At 42.2% G+C, this 15,983-nt stretch overlaps 1 protein-coding gene across 1 annotated transcript in view; it reads right to left on the bottom strand.

The window, feature by feature from the left end:
* SYNPR (synaptoporin) overlaps nucleotides 1-13,965 on the bottom strand; it is a 292,879-nt gene extending 278,914 nt beyond the window's left edge. The window contains exons 1-2 of the mRNA XM_024746440.1: nucleotides 13,912-13,965; nucleotides 13,731-13,796 (exon numbers count right to left, since the gene is read on the bottom strand). Coding sequence (XP_024602208.1) covers nucleotides 13,731-13,796; nucleotides 13,912-13,929 — 84 coding nt within the window. The 5' untranslated portion in view covers nucleotides 13,930-13,965. The remainder of the gene's footprint in view (nucleotides 1-13,730; nucleotides 13,797-13,911) is intronic.
* Nucleotides 13,966-15,983: the final 2,018 nt, after the last annotated feature.

Raw genomic sequence — 15,983 nt, 5'->3', positions numbered from 1 at the left:
AAGTGTGGTCAGGAATGTGATCCCAGAGAGAGAGGAAATGCCCTTGGCATCAGGCAGATGCTGAATTCATTTTATTTTATTGAAAGGGCATTCTACAGTCATGAGCCAGATACACCCCACGATTCCTCAGATGATGCAATAGCACCCCATCCACTCTGCCTTTCCCTCAAAAGTTATTAAAGTTTCAAGTGCCTCAAACCCGAAGAAGGTATGTATAAATCTGTATGCCTAAGTCACTACATACCTATGCGTGAGCTTCACATTTCAGAAAGGTACTGAGTACGGACCAACACTTATGAGTATCATTTAAGGTAAAATAAGTTACTGATGATAAATAAGTTTCATATTAAAAATATAAATAAATACAAATTGGATGATAAATTTAGATTATAAAATTATATTATTAAAGATTCATAACACAGAAGTTAACTTTGGTATGCTAAATATTACATAAATCTATTCTTATATAATGATCCAGAGAAAGGAAGGCTCAGTATTTGCCTCTCTATCCAAGTCAGAGTACAGCAATCTAAGTAATTTCCAAATGGTGGAGTAGTACAATGACCAAGAAAGATTAAGGCAGCAGCTTAAAAGCCCACGTGAACAGCATCATGAATTTGGCAGCCTCAGCTACTGCTTTACAAATCCATTCTGTCCATTAAAATGTTTCCACATGAAAATGAGAAGATAAACAATCTTATAAAAAAATGTGCAAACTCACTGCAAATTAAAGAAGTACAAATTTAATCAAGATTACATTTTCGTCTATGAAATCAGGAAACCTTTTAACTGGTAATGCCCACAGTGGAAGCACCTCATTGGAGGGCAATCTGGCATTTGTTTCAAATACCTTAAAAATGCATAACCTTTTGAACAAGAAATTCTACATGTGGAAACTAAGTAAATAATAACAGAGGTACAGTAAACATTTATCTTTAAGAAGGGATTGTTTGCAGGTTTTAAAAATAATATCCATTTAAAAACTATTAAAAGTAGAGACTAGTTAAATAATTTCTAGTATAGGCATACAGTGTAATAATGCACAGCCATTAAAATTGTGAAGAAAGATATTTTACCTAGTGGCAAAGCAGATGACAAAGTAGTGTCTATTCTAAGAACCCATCTGTTATGGGTTGAAGTGTGTCCTTCCGAGATTCATATGTTGAAATCCTTACTTTTAGTACCTAAGAATGTGACCTTATTTGGGAATAGGGTCATTGCAGATGTAATTAGTGAAGATGAAGTCACACCGGCATTGGGTGGGCCCTAATCCAATATGACTTGTGTTATATAAAGAGGGAAATGTGGACACAGATACACACACAGGGAGAACACCATGTGAAGACAAAGGCAGAAATTCAGGCAATACATCATCTACAAGTTAAGGAACACCAAAGATTGACAGCAAACCACCAGAAACTAGGAGAAAGGTAAAGAACAGTTTCTCCCACGTGGTCTTCAGAAGGAACCAACTCTACCCACACCTTGATCTCAGATCTCTGGTCTCTAGAACTATGAGACAATAAATTTCTGTTGTTAAAGCCACCCAGTTTGTGGTACTATGTTACGGTAGCCCTAGCAATCTAACGCATCATTTTTTTTTCAGGGAAAAAAGGTACATCAACATGTCTGAAAGAATATTTTTCCAAATATTGACCTGAGTTGTCTCTCAGTAGAAGGACATTGAGTAATTTTGCTTTACTAACTTTTGCTTATAGTTTTGTGATTTTAAATTACTAAACAAATAACTTATGCATAAAAATGGCTGTAAATAGCGAGTCAAAAGAAATCCACCCCCCGATACCCATATACGTAGTATGTTTAGATCACAGCAGCGTGGGAGAGGCAGGAGGTCAAACATACGTGGCTTGAAATCCTGCCTTGGTCATCTATCAGCTCAGTAGCTTTGGGCAAGTGGACCTTATGAGGTCAATGTAAGAGTTGAATGAAATTGTATATATAATGTACATAGCACTGATTTAGGACAGCCTGGCACATAACAAGAGCACATTTATTTACAGCCATTTAGTGAACTCCCACTGTTTATGAGGGCTTTTTCTTTAAAATAAAAAAAGTATGTTATTCCTTTCAGAAAAGCAAATTCATGGTCATCTAGCCAAAGCCTGCAGACAGCCTGGGGCTCCAATGTGTCTGGGACACTGATCTAGGACTTGATGATCTACTCTAATCATTCTCCTTGACGACCACACCTGCCAGATCATACCGTCCCATTTGAATTCATTTGGCTTAGGTACCTGCTCTTTATGGCCTTTAGTACAAAGAATGCGTGTGTGTGCATGTGTGTGTGTATGAAGGGGAGAGAGAGAGAGACAGAGAGACAGAGAGAACATGAGAACACCAAGGAACACCTAGAGAAACAAAGACTTGTGAAATTTTCCAGAATTTCACAAATTCTTTAGAAATTTACATTGGCAGTAAAACACATTCTGAGGGAAAGAAGGAAAGGAAATAAAAATGTACTGAGTGCTTGCTATAAGCCATCACTCTTTGCAAGTGTCATCTCATTTAACCAACACAATAATTCTTCCTCCTAATTATTATTATTTCTACTCTTATATATATGAAAGGCCCAAAGGGGTTAAGTAAGGTGCCCAAGGTTACCTAGCTTGTCAGTGGTGGAGCTGACAGTCAAACCCAGTCATTCTTTCTGTTACCAAATGAGGGAAATGTAATGAATAAAGCCAGGCATTAAAAAGAAAACAAAAAGGGCCACCAATTTAAAATAGTAATAAAAAGTATAAACAATATATATACTTCAAATTTATCATTCTTGCTAATAAGCATAGTCTTTGCCCCAGAAAGACTATACTTTTCCCTCTAAACTCTAGGTTAGAGTTTAATGCCACAAACAATTTCATATATATTCTTTGTTTTTTTAACCAATGAAGCACGTCATCTAAAATAGATTTCATATACATATATTCATGTTTTGCTTTCAGTTCCTTCATAAATAGAATCTGTGATGCGATTCTGATGACAAAAGTTCTTCTACACAGTCTAGTCAATGATTATGAAACCTGAACATATGCCTTCTCCCTTTCCTCAGATAACTGCAACTGTAGATGAAAAGTAAAAGTAACACATCAGGCATTGCTCCTATAGTAAAGAGTCCCCAGACACCTGAGCTTTAGTTTTCGAGATCTGGGAACATTCAATATTTATTGAGCCCTCTTATGGGAACTTCCATACATGTTGGCTCAGCTTATTTCACAAGTCTGTGTTCTAGATTTTATCCTCATTTTACAGTTCAAGAAGTTGAGAGTCAGGGACAGAAAGGCAGTCTCATGGTAGACGAGATGGATGCGTGAGCGCTTCCTGTTAAAGCCATAGGGGGTATGTCTTCTTATTTGGCACACAAATCCTTCAAAGTAACAAATCCAAAGGATGGCAGCTCACACACACACATACGCATACACGCGCACACACACACACACACACACACACACCCACACACACACACACACACACACACACAATGGGCAGACAATTCACTTGCTCTTCCTGCATCCATGATGGAATCTGTTTGACTCAAGTAATTTATCAGGCATCCAAAGAGAATTTAAGTGTCCATCATCTTGCTAAATATCTGGATTCTTTCTGACTTCTACAAAACTCTTTATAGGCATGTTTCAACAACACATTCCTAAACCTGAATTTCTTTATGCAATGGATCAGTGAATAAAGATTTTGTTAGAAAAGATACACAGATCACTAAAATTTTCTCAGGGGTTAGGAGTATTTTTGAGAAGGAAAAAGGTCCCTGAGAAGGTCTGGACATCCTTAGTCTTTATCGGGATGAGCATTTATACTTTTCCTTGTGCTCTGACAACATGAGATAGCAGAAAGGGACCTGAATGAGGAATAAGAAGACATGACTTTAAGAAGCAATTATATATATTGACCTGGCTGTTTTCATTGGGGAAATCATTTAACTTCAAGATTCAGAGGTAATGAGTGATCACTACTAATGGGTGGTGATATGGAAAAATGATTAAGATCAAGGGGCCTGGCATCTAGATGCCTGGGTTCAAGTCCTAGCTCTCTCACATGCTCGCTATATGATTTTAAGCAAGTTGTTTGCCCTCTCTAGGCCTCAGTTCCTTCACATATAAAAAGACTTATTATTTGGTCCTTCAAAAGTAAAGTGAGATCAAGTGAAATAACACACGTAGGGCACTTAGTTTAAGTCCTTGTCTCTATGTATTAGTGTTACTACTATTTGTGTATATTTTATGATTGTCTCACAATGAAGAGAGAATAGAAATAAAAAACAATATGATGATAATATATTGACCAAACTTTATGTTTATACTCTCCTGAAAAATTTTGGAATGCTTAATTTTATTTACAGATAACATATCATTGTCTTTAACAACCTCTTCCTTAGTTACAGTTAGGGAGCCTCAATATAAACCAGATGCTCTGCTGGGGGTTTTATAAACACTGTCTTACTGAACCCTCACAGTTACCCAAAGATGTGACTTTCATGACCTTCATTTGACGGCCTCGGACCTGAGAACAAGCACAATCACGTAATCTGCTCAGCGTCCCATGGCTGGAGAGAAGAGCCAGGCTTCCAGCAAAAAGCTCATTCCAAAGTCCAGGCTCCTTCAAGCCCCATGTTACCTTCCAGGTTTTTCATAGGATTCTTGCTTGTCAACCAATTCCTCCCCCATACCCTCCTGAAACAAACAGGACCCATCACACCAGGCAAGCCAATGACTCTTCCATGAGTAAGCATTCAGGATAAAAAATTTTATTTGCATAGGGATATTAAATTAACCCCCCCCATCCATTCATGTTTTTCTACCACGTTAATAAACACAAGCAGATAACTGAGGTACTCATTCATGTAGTCTTCTAATGTTAAGGGCCAGTGTTGAATTAACCTACCAATTTATGAACAAAGATGAAGTATGTGTGATTTGGGGTTATACGTTTTCCTTCATGAATAGGCTATCTCATGACTAGGGAAAAACCCCGTCGTTATTCTCAGAAAGAGGCTTTTCAACTGATGAACAAGCGGCACCAGCTGGCAGAGCCCACGTGTTGAAAGGGCAAAGGCACAGCCCTTCCAGATCACATTATCAGTGTGGATCCCCCCAATGGCCCCTCGTCAGAGCGAATTCCAGGAAGCCTGCTCCCCAAATCTCAAAGAGGCAATGTCTTCTCCTTAAGAAAATTACCAGTTCCGCCTTCTTCGTCCACAAGACACATACACCTCTCCCTGTGCCTAAAGTGCCCAGGACTTAAAGAACAGTCTAGGGGACATGTTTTGAATCTCATGACACTTTGTATTCAGGCCACAAGTGACAGGGACTCGCAGTGAACCTCTGGCCCAGGGCAGCCAATCCACAGCCTGATATGGCCTGGGGCCGACGGTTGTGTCCCCTGAACAAATTATCCACTGAGCCAACTGGATTCCTTCTCTTAGGACGTGAGATGAGAATCACAGAAAGAATGAGCTCAACGAGCAGGAGAAAGGGAACACATCAAGAAGGCAGTGGGATGGCGGCCAAGGCACGATACCGGCAACACTCTTGCTAAGGCGTTGCCTTGAACCCAAGACCTGCAGCCTGCGCCTGTGCCACTCCTCGTGTGATTATTTCCCCTAAGAGTTCTTTCTCCTTCCGCGCTGTGCAGTGGGCATGCCTGCAGCTGCCCTCTTTCCTTGACAGTTGAGTCAGGAGTTACTCTCCTCCACAACCAAGACTGACAGCTAAACCTTTGTTTCTATGGGAGTCCCTACAATTCCTCTTCACAATGGAGATCATGAAAGGTACTTGACACTCCACCCAATGTGTTCTCAAGGATTCATTTATTCATTCTCTATTCTCTGTCCTCCCTCCTTTTTTCCCTCGCTTTCTTCAATCAATACTTACTAAGCACCGACTGCCTGGATGTTTTAGGTTTTTTATTGAAGTACAGTTGATCTATAGTGTTGTGTTAATTTCTGCTGTATAGCAAAGTGATTCAGTTATACATACATACATACATATATATATATATATCTATATATATACACACATATATATACATTCTTTTATTTATTTATTTATTTTTTTGCGGTACGTGGGCCTCTCACTGCTGCGGCCTCTCCCGTTGCAGAGCACAGGCTCCAGACACGCAGGCCCAGCAGCCATGGCGCACGGGCCCAGCTGCCCCGCGGCATATGGGATCCTCCCAGACTGGGGCACGAACCCGTGTCCCCTGCATTGGTAGGCGGACTCTCAACCACTGCGCCACCAGGGAAGCCCTATACATTCTTTTCCATTATGGTTTATCTCAGGATATTGAATATTGTCAATTGCCTGGTTCCTATGTTCAATTGCCTGGGTGTTTTGGTGGGACTTATGAATGCCCCTGGAGGTGTTCCTACCATGTGTCAAGCACTGTGTTAGATACTTAGAATGTACTGATGAACAAGACAAACAAGATCCTTGTTTTCACAGAGCCTTTAGTCTGGTTGAGGCGCTAAAATGTAAAAAAAAAGTCACTAAGCAGTGTGCTCTGGGAGCCATCAGGAGACTGACTTCATCTGGAGGGACCTCCCTACTCAGAGAGGCCCTCCCAAAATAAGTTATGGGTTCGATCCCTGGTCCGGGAAGATCCCACATGCCACAGAGCAACTAAGCCCGTGTGCCACAACTACTGAGCCTGTGCTCTAGAGCCCGCGAGCCACAACTACTGAAGCCCACGCACCTAGGGCCTGTACTCCTCAGCAAGAGAAGCCACCGCAGTGAGAAGCCCGCACACCGCAATGAAGAGTATTCCCCGCTCACTGCAACTAGAGAAAGCCCATGTGCAACAAAGACCCAACGCAGCCAAAAATAAATAAATTAAAAAAAAAAAAGAAGTCCAAAAGAAGTGATGTCTAAATTGACACCTGAAAAGAGAAGAGGAATTTGCCAGCCAAAGGGGGGTTGGTGAAAAGAGAGAGTGAAAAGAGAGTGTTCTAAGCACAGGAAGGGGCATGTGCAAAAGTCCATCAGCCCAGCAAGAGACCATCACCAGGCCCCTGAAATATCTAATAAAGGTGAAATGTGTACAGAGCAAGAAACAGGCTTTTAGTATGAGAGTGAAAAGGGTTGAGGGTGGATTTCCTCCAAGTTTTGATGATGCATCAGTTTCAACAGACAGCAACATTCTCTCTTGCAGGTTCCAAAGAGATCAAAAAGACTAGGGCAAAAGCTAGAGGATGGAGAGTGGTTGAGAAGGGCTCAGCCCCGCAGGGAGCAGAGATACTTCACACCCCAGTCTTCACCAATTATCCCATGATATCCAGAGTCTCCTAGATTGGAGAAAATTGCCTCTTATCATCACCATCATCATGATCACAACTATCTTTTACTTTTGGAGGACATTTAGTAGTTTACAAAGTGTTTTACTTGCTTGTTCTTACTTAAAATTTCCAAAACTATGAGAAGTTAGGCAAGGGGTGTTGTCCCCAAAATTCAGTGAGGAAGTGAGGTTCTCACAGGATGGCTAAGCTAATAGAATGAACAAGAATAATTACAAATACAGCCAAGGTCAAAGACATGCCTGCAGAAGGAGAAGACTCAAAGGAAAGTCATTGTTTTGTAGATGTATTCCTTAGAGGCTTTTTATTATTTTTTTATATTAACATAAAACTATTTTTCTTACTTGAATCAGGAAGAAATGTGAATCCTCTGGGGAACAGAGAACTAAGGGTGATGTTTCTACTTGAGCATGAGAGCAGGGTTCTTCTCCTATTTTTATCTGGGTGATTCCCAAGAGCCAGGTGTACCTGGGTATTAGGGTGTGGTTAGTAAGTGCCTTATAGTGGTTGATGCTATAAGAAGCTTTGTCTACACCCTGGAGAATTCAGTTGGATACATGTAACTCTTTCAAGAAAAAGCAATGTCTATGGATTATGATTTCAGAAATATCAGGAAAACTGTCTCCCCACACCTCAGCAAAAAAACTCCTTAGAACTAAGGTCCTGCAATTTTTCTTTTCCTTTAGGTCCAACACTGGCCTCTCTGGAATGTTCCTTGAATGCAATTATTCCAAGGAGCAATTCCCTAGAGAGTCACACATGCTATGGTAAAAAAAATCCCTGGCAGCAAGGTATAAGTGGTGAGGGGCTCAAAAGAGGCACACACATAACTGTGAATATAGATTTTCTACGTCAGAACTTTGCCAAGGCTCTAACTTGCAAGAAGTTGCCATAATGTTATAAATTACTCTCCGGTAGATTTCTACTTCTTCCTTTTTCATCATTCCCAGAATCACTCAAATTGTTATCATCATTATCACCATCATCATCATCGTGTCATTATCATCACCTTCACAATCATTTGCTGAGTACTTTTTATAGCCCAGGCACTATGCAAGGTGGTTTATGTGAATTAAGTCATTTATAGCAATCCTTTGAAGTAGCAACTATTGATGTTATCAGTCCCATTTTACAGATGAGAAAAAAATGATACCTAATAAAGTTAAATAACTTGCCCAAGGTCACCAAGCTAGTGGAAGAATAAAATTGGGATTCAAATCCATACGCAGTATTTTAATCTTTTTTTCTGTATTCGTGGCGCAAAATACCAATGTCTTAATGAAACTCAGAAAAGCATGAAGGGACAAATCCATTAGCCCACCGGGGAGCTGCTCTTTTATGAAAAATGTATTTATTGATTCATATTTCATTTATACATGATTTTTGTCACTTGAGAAGCTAGAAGTTATAATTAAATCCAAATTAATGTAGCTTTGAAATTACATCCCACCCTCAATGGCAGATTGCTGCTCATAATTTAAACAAGTTGTATGTTAGAATTCCTGTGTTATTTATACTTAGAAAAGAAGAGTTGTCTGACTCATGCACAGGTATTTTTAAGAAAATAGAAAAAAAAGACCCATAAAATAAGGTTAAATTATTGGCTTTATAATCAAAATCTTTTTCTATGTATTTTAAATGAAAAGATACTGATTTTTAATTAGAACCTACTCTACCTTGGTTAATTAATAACCAACAGAAAATAAAACAATATCAAAGACAATTGAAGTCTCTTGAGTTAGTCTCTAAATATAAACACTCCTTGGCATTTTCAGAAAACGCCTGAAACACATATCAGAGTGGGTGAGATAAACACCAAAATCGGAGAGCACCTGCCTTTTAACGTTTCTGAGGATTAGGGATAAGTTACAGCAGGTGCCTGTCGCACTGAAGGAAGCAGAAGAGTGTAGCATTTAAGAGAACACAGTTTGGAGTGAGAATGTCAAATCTTGGCTTTGCCATTTCCTACAATTTTGTCCCTGATGAGTTATAAACATCCCCTGAATCCCGTGGTGAAATGGGAATGTGAGCCATACAGATTCAATATGATGATGTATGGAAAGCACTGGAATATAGTGCCTCATATGAAGCCTGCATGACAGAGGTAGCTACTGTTACTTCTCTCCTTAAGAGTTTAAAATGATAACTATATTATATTATATTATATCAAACATGCTTACTGTGTTATTATCAATAACATGATCAGAAATACTATTCATATCAAGCAAGCAGTATGACGTTTGAAAAACATAGATCAGAATTCAGATTCAGGAATGAAGATTAGCGAAGCAGGTGCCTCCATTTAAATCAAGGCGCTCTATGCCTCGTACATCAGACATGCTGCATCTCTGGATAAGCTGGCCTCCTTTGGAAAGGCAGAAAGGAAAGGCAGAATGGAGATATGGAGTCCAGGGGTTGTAGCAGAAATGGTAGCAAAATGGGGGATGGAGGTCAGAGAATAAGAATTAGAGGAATCAAGCAAGTTGCCCCAGCAGTTAATTTTAGAGGGACGGAGTCTGGACCTGCCAGCCAAGCAAATATTATTTGCGGGAGCTGAAGTCCCTGTGATGCCCTTACATGTACACCAATTCAAGTCCTGGACAATTTGGAACTGTTGGGGTCCCTACATTCCATTACACATAAATCCACAGGTTCAAATGCAGAGCCTCGTAAATAGTAGACAGAAAAAAGAATGTATTAAGAAAAATGCTTTAAAAGGAAAAAAAAAAAAAGCAGGCCAAAATTCTCCTGGCAAAGAATTGAAGTAGCAAAATAAGAATGAACAGTGGAAGGCAGGATTCTACACCAATTTAGTAAGTCTGAGAAATAAGGTAAGTTCAATTAAAAAAATTTTTTTTACCATCTCCAAATGATGGTTTAAGACATTTTTCTGGACATATTTTATCATCAGGGAATAAACAAAACAGACCACCAGAGTCAGTGCTGTGTCCTGAATTTTGGTTTTGACCCAAAAGAGAGCGGAAAGTCCCCTGACCTCATTTAAGTAGAGATTAAGGATTTGGAAGTTTTGCCTCAAGGTCTTTGAAATTGGCTAAAGCTTTTTCCCTGAAGACTTGACTTTTATATGTTTTTTAAACTTTAAATCTACTGTATACATGAGCCTTTCCTAAGCAAAGAACACATCAATAAAGTGCATTTTCCCCCCAAGGCAATAAATCTCAAAGCGGAGGATGTATTTAGAAGTAATACTGCTTCAAATGGTCAACCCATAGAAGATCATTTAAAATATAAGTTATGTTTTTTTAATTACTCATGCACACAACTGTGGACAAGTGATATGCCTGTGATTCTTCCTGAAGACCACAGCTTTCCTTCACCCTCTTCTCTCCCCACTGAACCTCAAATTATACCCTTTGGGAAAAACATCAGTTTTAACAGTTCAGAGGTATACATCTATGGTTATACAAATTACAAACACACGTACCCACATTCACATACAAAACTATATTTTCTTTTTACAAAAATATTGTATGCTACACATTAGTCTGAAATCTGACTGAATACATTTCCCATGTGTTGATTAAAAGGAAAACCGAAAACCACTTTTTTCCATATAACAATTTCATCAAGTACTAAGAATGAAACTCATTTTTCTGCACTTAATAATTTTATCAAACGCAATTACCTATGCTGACTGCCAGTGCAATGCATATTAATTTAACCCATCTTTTTAACAACAGTATAATATTTCACAGCGTGCATGAATCATACATTAACGATTTTCCTATTAATGGACTTACTAATTGTTTCTAGTTCTTTCCTCTACAAAGGATGTTGCAGTAAATAGCCTTGAGCATAGAGCATTACATACACTTTTACTTCTACAGAATAAATACTGAAAAAGAAAAAGGATTGTAGTTCAAAGTCTTTCAAGACTACCAACTTTGAAGCTGTCGCCCCACAGAACAGGAGAAACCAGGTGTTTTAGTGCTCTCTCATGGTCAATTTACACTTTTTGCTGATCACTACTGTTTACCGAGCACCATGAAAGGCACCTGTGGGGAACACAGAAGCAAGCAGAACAAATTTCCTGCCATCCAAGAGCTAGAACTCTCTCGTCACTCTCTCCCACAGAAAACAAAGACCTCAGAGTGACTCTTCACCCATGGCATGCACAGAAGAGATATTTTCCTTTCTCTATTTTGATAAACTTTCTCAAAGCTTCTATGTCCCTGCTCTCATCTCTTGACCTTAGCTCTTTCAAAAGGTAGTGATCAACTAACTTATCTTACCTTTTAAGGTTTCACTGGTCCCTTATGCAGGTTTTCTCCCACAAATGAGAGGCTAATCGCTGATTTACAAGCAAAATACCTTCTTCCTTAGAGCCTCACAAGAGAGAGAGGAAACCAACTATACGTAAATCAAAAAAATATTTTAAATGTAGTAAGTTCTCTCTCCCCCTCTCTCTCTCTCTCACACACACACCAAGAAAAAACTATAAGGCAGTGTGATAAATTCTCATGAATAAATGAATGGATAAGATGTCATGGAAGCCCAAAGAGTGGGGTGAATCATTCAGTTTGGGGTAGAGGAAAGGGGAAGAACCAAATATGAGAGAAATCTTCACTGAGGAGGTAATCTTTAAGCTGAGGTTAAAAGACAAACATTTGTTCTTAGCTTGGGCTGTGAGGGCATTCCATATAGTATTAATAAGAATAACAAGAGCCTTAAGGTAAAAAGCGCTTTGGAGTTTGGGGGGGCTCCTTGTATAGCTTAGGATGGTAGTCCTCTAACTTTAATGTGCATAAGAATTATCCAGGGAGCCTGTTTAAAATCCAGATTCCTGGGCACCCACCTTCCCAATATTTTTATTTCATGTCCAGAAATCTGCATGGAAAAAAAATTCATCCAGGTTTACCACACTCTGAAAGATACTCATAGAGGCTGTGTGTGGGGAGTGACATGAAATAACACTGCAACAGGACCGAAGGGGATACAAACTAATGTTTCAGGTGAGTGACAGTGACTGTGAAACAATAAGAGATTATGTCAGAAATGATGTCAGGCCTTTGAATTTTGTTTTGAGAGACAATGGCTTGACAATGGAGCCTTTACACTGAGCAGAAAAATCACTCTTCCACAGAGAATGTTTGTTGAATGGCTGAATGATCGAATGTGGACAGAACTCTGAGAAAGTCAACTGAAAGCTGCCCAGACTGTGAGTCCTGCTTGCTTTAACCGGTGGCTGTGAGGAAAACAGTTTTAGAATAGCTATCCCCAAACCAATAGTTCAAGCCTTCCAAATGCTGTCCTGATGTTATGTGCGGTTGATATATTCGTGCATTTTTATGCAGGTTTACAAACAAGGCAAATGTGATTACCCTGGAGATCATCCACGTAAGCATGTACCACAGTTTGTGTTGCCAAAGCTGGATACTGGGCCTTGGAGCTAAGATCTGGGAGGACAGAACACGCTCTTACATAACTTCCCAGCTAGTCAGTGATAGGGCCTGTGATTAATGCTACATGACGGGCTCTGAACTTTCTGTTCAGATAGGTTCGCTTGCCTTTCAGAGCTCCTAGCAAGAGAATGTGTGACCCGCAGATTTCACTCTGAATAACCATCATGCAAGCATTGACACTAACATTGCTCTGTGGCCCCCTGGGTAACTGTTTCTGCGTCTCACTCCTCTGCCAACAGATAAGTTGCCCTAGGACTATCAAGTTGTTTGTTAAGGGGACAGAAGAGAAGAGTACTATAACTTCCTAAAGCCCCGTCGCTGAAGCAAGCTCCACAAAGAAGGCTGGGAGGTTCTAGAAGAAATCAGAAAAGCCCTCGAGAGCAGCCAGGGTAGAGAAACTCTAAGATGGGAAGAAGGAGTCCCGCTCTCGACGGCAGTATCTTTCACAGCCTCGAAGCTTCTCTCTCCCTGGAGCTCCGGCTGCTGAGCGCGGATCATAGAGCTTCCAAGCATCCCGGGCGGGGCGGAGAGCTGCCCCAGTGCTCACCAACTTTCCCAGCTTGGCAAAGCCCTCCCCGCTCGCTACTCCGCTCAGCCCCGGTCCCTCCTCTCACGCCCTCACCCCCGCAATAATCCAGGTGAGCAGCCAGAGCCCAGCGGCAGCTCCCCCATCTGTTCCCCTCCCGGTCTCCCCAGGAGGCTTCTTTCCCCAACCCATGAGCGTGTGCAAGCGCCTCGGTGACATGAGACATAACACCTCGTCTAAGCGCCTGCAAAAACTCCTCCACGTTCCCGCCTCCAAGCCGGGACCCTACATCCTGTCCCCGCCATCCCGGAATGGCACCTGGGGAGTGGGGAGGATTGAAGGTAGCGGCTTTTGCATCCCAGGCTTGGAGCAGAACCGAGCAGACAGCACCGCACCCGACCTCTCCTCACCTACTGGTTCGCCGCCTCGGTCCCCTCCCCGCACACACACCGCTACTCACCAATTCCAGGGCTCGCAGGAAGGCAAGGGGCTCCTTCAGCACCCGGAAGGTGCCTGCCGAGGCCAGCTGTGGACCAAGGAGGCAAGAGAGAGAAAGAGACAGCGTGAGGAAGGGTCTGGGGACGCAGCATCCGGAGCCCGGGGGTCCCGCGGCATCACCCGCGCTGCCCAGTCGGTCCTACCTGGCTCACGGGGTCCATAGCTCGCCTCTCTCGGGCTTCTCACCCAGCGGTGCCTTTGAAAATGAAGTTTGAGGGCCACTACCGTCCTCGTCGTCAGAGCCAGAAGCCCCCTTTCGGAAAGAGCCGGAGGAGCTAGGCCGGGGAGAGCTGGGTGCCGGACGCGGGCTCGCGGACGCTGGGTTCTCGAAGCCTGCGCGCGGGTGAGGTGAGCACATAGGGGCGGGCGGGGAGGCGGGGCTGGGGTGGAGGCGGGAGACCAGGATGGCGCTGGAGCCCGCCCAGCGGCCCGGGGGAGGTTGCAATTGGCCAGCTGCGAGGTCCGGAAGGGAGGGCGAGGAGGTGGGCGAGGCCCAACCGCGACCTCGGGAGCGGCCCGCCGCTCGCGCCGGGTTCCCTGAGGCTCCAGGGCAACTCTGGGGCTGTAGGTTTGGGGAAAGCAGGCTGGCACCCTCAGGAAGACGGTCCCCTGCCTGAGGACGGGGTTTCCAGGTAAGAGAGAGAGGCAACCCACACCTTACGTGGGGAGGTGTGTGCGTTCTGGTGACTTCTGAATACCAAAGAAAGACTGCTGACTCGGTCATTCCTCTGAGCCTTCATGGAACGTTCTCCATGTGACCAAGCAGTGCCAGGTGCTGGGATACATCAAGGAACAGGATAAACACTGCCCGTTACCTCAGGGGTAAGCAGAGGGTCAGGCCCGGGGGAAGGGAGCTAGAGGGGGAGAGGGGAAACGAATGAATCATGAAAATATGGGACAGTGTGCCAGGCAGGTAATCCCATGGCCACTGTGTGAGGTCAGGAGAGAATTATAATGTCCATTTTTTAAAGTAGGGAAGAAAAAATAGACTTCGCGAGGCTGAATTAGCCAAGCTAACATAGCTCATGAGGGGCTAAACAGGGATTGGAATTCAAGTTCCTTCAAAACTCATGCTGTTTTTACTGGGATACTTTGCCTAGGATACAACCCTCGAATGAAGCTCCCCCAGTCCGTCATAAATAGGCCTGAGTGCATCCCCACCTCAACTCATACTCTTTCTCCCTTAGTCTGCTAAGCTTGCCAAAACTAGTAAACAACAACAAGACAGTTGAGTTCTTTCTTTGAATCAGAAATTGTGTTAAGGGCTTTATAAACATTACTTCATTAAATATTCACAAAACCCCCATGGGTTCGTAGCAGTGTTATTCTCATTTTAGGGGTGACGGAATTGAGGGCCATGGAAGGGGAGTGCAGAGAATGAAGCCAGAGTTGAATTCAAAGTAATCAGAAAAGAAGGAGGAGTCGTCTTCAGCACGCTTAGCCATTCCACCATGTAGTTGATATGTCCCCTTCCTTCTCACTCCCTTTGGACTGGACCCCATGTATGAAGTGGTCTCCCAGCAACACAGATAGCCCATCTGTTTACTAATAAGATTTGCCAAAAAGGTCTGGAGTTGGGGGATGGGGGGAAGAGGAGGAGGGAGAGTAATTAATATTCAGGAGTTGGAGAGAAAGATGCAAATGAATAGTTTAGAGTCTGAGAAGGGGAGGCAGCAGGCCAAAACTGGGTAAGAAAGAGTGTCCAATGTAGATGCCCCCTGCCCGTGGGTTTTGTTGGAGAAAAACTAGAAAGTTAGTGAGTCAGAACTCCAGAGGGATAGTTGTACCATCTGCAGCCAGCCAGTTTTGTTCCTACTGCTCTTCCTACATGCAGATAGAGTCTAAAACAATTAGAAACAAGTTCTTTCAAAAATAAGCCATTATGCAACTACAAATACTTACTGTGTGTCCTGCAATTTTTGTATATGATTTTGTGTGTGAGGTTATCTAACGTCCTCAAGACCTCATGTTTTTAAAAATCTGTCAAAGGGAGCCAACAACATTAATTTAGCTGGTTGTTATGAGGACTCGATGAGGTTTTGTAGATAACGTATCTTGGGCAGAGTCTGGTACATCATAATCTCTCCGTGTGTATTAGTTGAATTTCTGACTGCTAACACTTCTACAGAAGCAAAGGTGAAGGCTCAGAGGCCCACATTAGAGGCGTGGTCGATTGTAGCACCGTCTTGTCACTCTCTGCAGTGCCCCTCCGCTA

This window comes from Neophocaena asiaeorientalis, unplaced genomic scaffold (assembly GCF_003031525.2).
Source record: "Neophocaena asiaeorientalis asiaeorientalis breed wild unplaced genomic scaffold, Neophocaena_asiaeorientalis_V1.1 scaffold251, whole genome shotgun sequence".
Classification (NCBI taxonomy): Eukaryota; Metazoa; Chordata; class Mammalia; order Artiodactyla; family Phocoenidae; genus Neophocaena; species Neophocaena asiaeorientalis.
Note: the sequence above shows the minus strand (reverse complement) of the source record. Positions and strands in the feature narration are given on the sequence as shown.